The sequence below is a fragment of the Sphaeroforma arctica genome (assembly GCF_001186125.1).
Source record: "Sphaeroforma arctica JP610 unplaced genomic scaffold supercont1.265, whole genome shotgun sequence".
Classification (NCBI taxonomy): domain Eukaryota; class Ichthyosporea; order Ichthyophonida; genus Sphaeroforma; species Sphaeroforma arctica.
The window spans coordinates 31,685-39,076 of NW_014040293.1; the positions used below are offsets into that span (position 1 = coordinate 31,685).

The window sequence follows — 7,392 nt, forward strand, 5'->3', positions numbered from 1 at the left end:
TGAGAGCATGACCGACTTTGTTATCGCTGAGATGAGCTCGAGAAAGCTGAAGAATGCGGATGACTCAGACATCCATCTGAGACTGTATGTATTTGTGTCATATGAGTAGTTTCACTAGGTTTTGTTGTACCTCATGCCTTCACTGATAGCCATATTTACTTCTGTGGCACTTCTTATATACGAAGCGTCTGCGGATCGTGCCAGTGGCGTACTGATGTATTTGGACTGTGCAATGTTTTCGTGATTTGAATGTGTGCCGCTCATTCGCGACTAATGGTCGTTTTGGAAACGCTGGGACTGACTGCCTTAAGTCTGGTTTTGTGTGTCCTGCGGTCAATGTCGGGCTAACTGTATGCTCTCCTCAGAGGACATTTTCCTTCTTATTGGGAGCACTTTTAGACTTCAGGAGGAATGAGTGGATTATATTACAATATGATTTCGAAGGCCCGATGAATTTTTGAAGATTAACGGACAGATGCACATGCGTGCATTGTGTTTACGTAGAGTATACGCGTTTCTATATACGGTCTTGTCATGAATCTCACTGAAAAGGGGCAGTCTGTTTGCTCTGGAGCTTTCCACGATACTGAAGATTATCGATTTATCTACCACCGATTGTATGGACTCATTCTCCGAAATTTAGCATACGCCGCGGGTCGTTTTACTGTATTGTGGAGTCGCACAAGTGGTTCGTGTTTTACAGCCTTACTGGTGAGAGAACCCACCTTAATATGATATATCCGATCCATCTCTCTCCAGGAATAAAATTACTCAGCAGAAGTTGGTGGAAGTTGAGTGGGCATATCTCGAAGCCCTTGTTCGAGAACTAAATATTAATAGGAAAAATGTTCAAAAGGTATTGCAAATTAGGCAGAGACAAGCCTCGTCATGAACTTTTGAACAGGAATCGTATTTCAGCTTGCTTGTACATGATTCGCATCGTTTTTGATTGATATTCTGGCTAAAAATCGCTTTTTTTTTCTTCTTCTTTTTTTTTCAATATTCGGCTTGTATCACGCGTGTACAAGCGGTATCAGAATGCATACCTGACTTACTCTTGAAAGTATATAGACGCATAAACCCTATCTATATGGATGATCATCTGTGTACATTCGTGTATATATATATTTTTATTTATATAGATATATATATATATATATATAAATTTTTTTTATTATCTTTGTAATCGTATTAATTGTGCTCATCGTATAAATGCATTTACATTGTGTATATCCATGCATTTAGGTATGTTAATGCATACACAACTGCATATATCATTCATCTACGTGTTTCGAATGCCATCATGTTTGTTAAAAACTATCAATAGGCTCTACACTCTCGATCTATAAGTAAGATTATAGCGCACGCTTATAGTTTGACATGGAGCTCTACTCACTTCTCTCGCGTAATACGAGACACGTACACCCGCCTATACGCCGTATTTTATTGGATATCACGTTTTTTATCTCTTTCAGTCTTGCTATATCATGAAATCTTTGACTCGATGGTGTATTTGCTGAATATGGACGCGCACGCACAGGTAGCCTGAAATATCGTTGTGCAAGCAGTACCGTCGGGTTCCATGCAGTGTATATGACTCATACAGTCAGATGTGAGAGTGTGACCATTAATCTATCGCAACCTCTTCATTTCACAGTCGGAAATGCTCGTTACCAATTGGAATGCCGCCATAGATAAAATATCATACAGGTTACCCCCCACAGGCAGGATAGAGGCCAAAGTTGGGACGACCAAGAAATTCGACTTCACAGGTGTACATTCGATCATAAAAGTGATAGTCACACTCAAACCCTTTGCCCTCGATGACTGTACCGAAGGCAGTGACCAATTCTTCAACACGCACGAGTTTGTGCGGACGGATTCGAGCCAACATAACCGACAGGAAAGTACAAGCGTCTCTAGTAAGCGTAACAGCTGCGAGGGAAGCAATGGACGTGCGGAACGCCCGCTGAGCAGGCAACAGACGCCCAACAAACTACAGCAGAGCCAAACAACGCCAAGCAATAATGGCACGCCAGCTCAGCAACAAGACGTGAAGCTGGATGGGTACCAATACCCCCTAAACCATCCCAGCTACCAACAACACTTGATCACACAGGTGCAGCAGGTACAGCCACGGCTGATGAGTCAGTCGACCAGTACATCCAACATACACCAGCGCACGCCACGCCAAGACACGGCTTTGTCGGCTACACCACAATTCGCCTCATCACAGCATCAGCATCAGCAGCAACAGTATAACAATAATCAAAACAGTCTGCAGCTGCAAACGGAGCCTGTGCGACGCACTTCGGCCGATAACCTCTACCATGGCAATCACAGCCCCACTACGACGCCACTGCCGAGCATGCGACCACACAATGTGGTGAAACCCACCGACAGTGTGCTCTCCACGCGCAGTTACAGTGGTACCGGGAACACACAGCATGCTGATGGCATGTCCGGTGGGGATGGTCGAGGGATGGGTATGGAGGCCATTATGAGCTCGTCGCCTGGGACATTCCAGGTGCAAAGGAATCCCAGTGTGCCGCTTTGGAGCAATAATATGCGAGAAGAGGCTGAGAGGAACGAGTCCCAGTTCGAGGTACTCCAGGGATCTAAACCAGCCTCCCCCGATATGTCGGGCATGGGCAGCATCATGTCAACCACGCATGACCGCATACACACGTCCAACCCTATTCCCAGTGTTGTGCGCATGAGTGTCAATGACTACGCGCCTGGCGGCGACTTTACGTCACCCAAGAGCCCGCACAAACAACCGCTATCGCCAATCAATAGTATCATGCGATCAGTCGCAGAACAACCCGTGCATCAACAGCACCAGCAACAACATCAGCAACAACATCATCATCACCAGCAACAGCAACAGCAGGCACACAGCGGACGCCAACCGGGAAGTAATATAGGAAACAACAGTGGCAATTGGAACGGGGATTTGCACCAGAACAGCAACATCTCGGGCAGGCAGCCGTCGAACATGCCGCAGATATATCAGCCGAGCGGGCCACCCATGGCCGTATCTCAGCAGTTCTCCTCGTATAATGGGTCTAATCAAAACACCCAACTGCACAGGCCACAAAGTATGGACCCCAATGTGATGTCCGTGAGGTACGTGAGTAATCTTGGTGGGCCACAACTCACCGACGATGGGTACTACATGCACAACGGCGCACACCAGAGTGCGGTATACAGCTCGTCCGCAATGCCACCACAACAACAGCATGGCCATTCACAGTCACAGGGCCACTGGGACAGGCCACCGTATCCGAATAACATGGATGGGATGTATGGGGGCCATGTCAATCCGTCACAACAACAGTCGCGCCTCACCACATCACAGAGTGTGGATCCCAGGGGCTCCCCGCATAATCGGAACCAACAGGGTGACCCACGCAGGCCCTTAGATAATAATTGGTACCCTGGTCCGCAAACAAACAGGTATGACGGATACTCGGATATGCAACAGCAGACGCCGACACCGGCCAATATGACACAGTATCGGTAAGTGTGTATTTGTTTTTTTTCTTCTTTTTTTTTCTTTTTTTTATCCCAGCTAAATTCAAGCTTTAAACGAGCAATATGATTCCGTGTGCCGTTTATTGCAGAATGTGGTCGTAATTGAGTGAGATGCATTGTGCGTATGTTGGATATTCTAGTAACCTTACGATCTCTGATGTGAACGTTTTCACCCATTAAATCTATTATAAAGCGCTTGTTGTTCCTTTACTGTCTCAAAACAACGAAGCGATTCGCTTGCTGACAATGCGTTTGTTTGTTCATGGGAATATCCTGGAAGCAAACCCCGTTGCATATATGATATATGTAGTGTGATATTGTACATATACGTGAGCTTTCTAAGAATTTAATCTGACATAAGCTTCTCATAAATGAGGAGGCTCTGTATTTATTTCTGGTACGATTGAAGTATAAGCAGATGATTGGGTGTATCATGTTTTATATTATATGCTAAATCGACCCCGCTGTCAATATTTGCATCTATTTCTAGCTGGTTTCTTACTATACCCACGGAGATGCAAGGCGACTCTGAAGAAGAACAAAAGAGACGGCGGGATTACATTCACACTTTCTTTGAAAGACAGCCTGATGGTGCATGGCTAGTGCGCTACAATCACAGGAAGCACCAATTCGTCCTTTCGATCTTGTAAGTCTCGATGCAACGTATAGACAAACCCCCAAATCAGACTGAGTGTGCTTCGTAGGATCAAAATCTACAATTCGTATTTAATCTCTGTTGTGCAAATAGCCATTGTATAAGACTGTCGCCAAATCAAATCAACATCAACGGTCATGTAGTTCCCATTTATCATCAACATCAACGGTCATGTAGTTCCCATTTATCATCAACATCAACGGTCATGTAATTCCCATTTATTCGACCCGGTCAATCGTGTGTTCATTGCACGTATATGCTTTTCAACCATATGCCTCCGGTAAACTGATCTGTGTAGTTCGTATCTCATTCTACATTGCCTCTACACATGTTTTTTTTTATCCTCCTAAACTGTACCTCCTAAACAAAAAATTACCTCCTAAACAGTATGTTGGGTATCGATTCCACTTTCGCCTTTCTGATATACTCGAAAGTCGAAAATTGACCGTTTTGCCTGCCTTTCATTTACACATATCAGATTTGGTGGTTTAGTTCTTCACATGAACATTGCGTCCCAGGGTAACGAGTACGTGCTGGACAATCATCGATTCCCGTCAATCCCAGCGTTGACAGACTATTATCAAAGTAACAATATAAGCGGGAAGATCGCCACGCCGCTGACGATGCCGATACCCTGCATTCGCACTGACACCACTAATTACGTTTTGGTGGAGTGAGATTGATGCTTGCTGGCCACCACCAAAAGATGGCATAAAGTTTGAGCAATATGTTATCTTGGGTGAAAGCTACTCACATACTTGCATGGTAATCTGAGGTTTCCAAATAAATTTCATCAGTCAAATTTATTGGGCCGTGAATTGTCACACAAGTGTGAGCGCTGACCCGCAATCGTATTATATAGGCTAGTTATACGATGAATAAAAGTAAACACCCAAAGCATGAAAGTAAATCATGGAAATTCCGGTATTTTCTTCGCGAAAAAAAATATACCAAAACAGAATGGATCAAAGATATGAATTAGGTAAATATTACTGTATCATATTTTGTAGCAAATGAACTTTCAATAAATTGCTTTAGCGAAGCCTTCCCGTTAAGAACGACCCTGACTACTCATCAACCACACAGAATATTTAGTTGACAATGCAAGATGATGTCACGAGCAACCACCGTGGGCAACAACCGACACCGTTTACAAAAACGTCGGAGTGTTTCCTATACAATAAGATTATCAAAGTGTGCAAACGAAAGCTCCCGACAAATGAGCTATGTAGCTCAAATCCTTCCAAAATATCTTTCCCATCTGTAAATTTTACCGGGACTTGCAAGGCGGCAATATGCACGCTTCGATTTGAGGTGGTAAAACAGATGATTCCGGCTTTAAATTGTTCCGGACTCGAAGTTCTACTTTTTAGCATTCCTCATGGTGGCGTGGATTTCAGTTCTTTCCAGCTATCTGGATTATAATCAGTTTGAGGAAAGATGACAATCAACAGTATTATCGTATTCCGAACATTAATAACGCTTTACCGGGGTCATATCGAGTGTCTGACAATAATTGGAGAGAAAATTCTTGGGCAATTGCATCGATTATTCTCTTTGTCGTTCACTGCATATAGCCTTCTGAAAATTACACATCCACTGACCAAATTATTTGCTATTCAAAGAAAAAATATATATTCAAAAAGCAATGTTAATATAGCTAACAAGTTGACATCGATTAACCAGCCCCTACCAATGTGTCTGGCACACAATCCTCTTCACCAGAGGACTGAACAAATATACTCAAGTCGATGGCAACGCTCAATGACCTAATAAAAACGCTACAAGAAAAACCGTGGACCTTGAATCCCGCGTCCGTACAACGTCAAGCGACAACCACACGAATACAATTCAATTTGGTGTGAGCTCACTTCAACAACCCACAAATGATGACACAGTGATCACTACACCGGCAAAACGCTTGCGCACCAATGAGCAGCGTAACAAAGAAGTTGCCAGCTACCGTTCCAAAGTAGCTAAATCCACAAAACCGTCCCCTAAAACGCGACCATTCCTTCCAGTACCAAAAGCAACATCCCGCCCAGCTGTTTTTGTCACAAATGACAAGTCGCCTGCTGTCTCTAGACGAATTGAAGAATGCAACTCCTGTCTGGCTTTTCTTCAAAGCAGTATTTCCAAATGGCAAGCCTCCCCCACGCTATGCCTTTGAATAAGTGTGGCGCTCCAATCCTATTTTGAATCGTCACCAACAATATTTTCCGGTATCTGCCATCGAAACCAAATCCCGAACGCAACCGTCGAGGCCGAGAAACCAGCATCATCCGAATTTGTATTTCTGGTGAGGTCGAAGCCAGCTTGAAACTAATTGCAAATGATGCCTGGAAGTGGCGCCTTGACGAAAATAACGGTCCACGCTCCAATATGCACCCAGATTCAACCAAAGCAGCAATTATATATTATCTTCGAACCAAGCGCGAGGCCCGATGCGGTGCAGGCTTGGCACCTGAGATCATCGGCAAAGCCTTGATCTACTCCTGATCCCTTTGACGAAATCAGTAGATATCGAGATCCTCAAATCTACAACCGAGCGCATTGAGAGAGCATTTCAATCAAAGCGTGGCAACCCCACAACCAGGGACTCCGCACGCAACTGTACCAACTACCCCATCAGCGATTTCCCGACTCTTGGAGAAGGCAGATCAACTGGAGCATAGAAATCAACACAGTAGAACCCGATATCAATTTGCCAGAGAACGACCAATGTTAAGACCTATGCATATGATGCTTTTTTGACCCACGAGGTCTCAATTTGGATATTCCGACGAAATCAGATAAGTGTTTGAATGTTATATCGGTTTTGGATCAGGTTGATGTTATATGTGTGGTTGAAACCTGGCATAATGTGACTTTTCTAAATCATATACGTTCATCCACGAAGCCTCGAATCTTATATCACACTGCACGACACAATCCCGTACATCCTTCGCACTGTGGTATTGGGATATTTTCCAAGCATCATCCATCGAAGTTTAACCTCATCCTTTCATCACCATAAGCGGTTTTCTTCTCTTGGTATCCCAATGGCTGTATTCTACCTCCCACTCAACTCCTTAGCAGAGGCAGAAGTTGAACACTGCATGAATCCTCACTTCCAGCTAGATGTTGTCTGGGGTGATTTCAATTTCAACCCCAATATGTCACATTCAAAACGACGGTAGATGCCACTACTCCCGGTGCCT

At 44.2% G+C, this 7,392-nt stretch overlaps 1 protein-coding gene across 1 annotated transcript in view; it reads left to right on the forward strand.

Annotated features, from left to right (window-relative positions):
- The window catches only part of SARC_04605 (hypothetical protein), a 5,100-nt gene extending 6 nt beyond the window's left edge, over window positions 1-5,094 (forward strand). The window contains exons 1-5 of the mRNA XM_014301560.1: window positions 1-84; window positions 760-856; window positions 1,658-3,522; window positions 4,028-4,183; window positions 4,671-5,094. The exon at window positions 1-84 is cut by the window's left edge and continues 6 nt beyond it. Coding sequence (XP_014157035.1) covers window positions 8-84; window positions 760-856; window positions 1,658-3,522; window positions 4,028-4,183; window positions 4,671-4,869 — 2,394 coding nt within the window. The 5' untranslated portion in view covers window positions 1-7 and the 3' untranslated portion in view covers window positions 4,870-5,094. The remainder of the gene's footprint in view (window positions 85-759; window positions 857-1,657; window positions 3,523-4,027; window positions 4,184-4,670) is intronic.
- The last annotated feature ends 2,298 nt before the right edge of the window (window positions 5,095-7,392 follow it).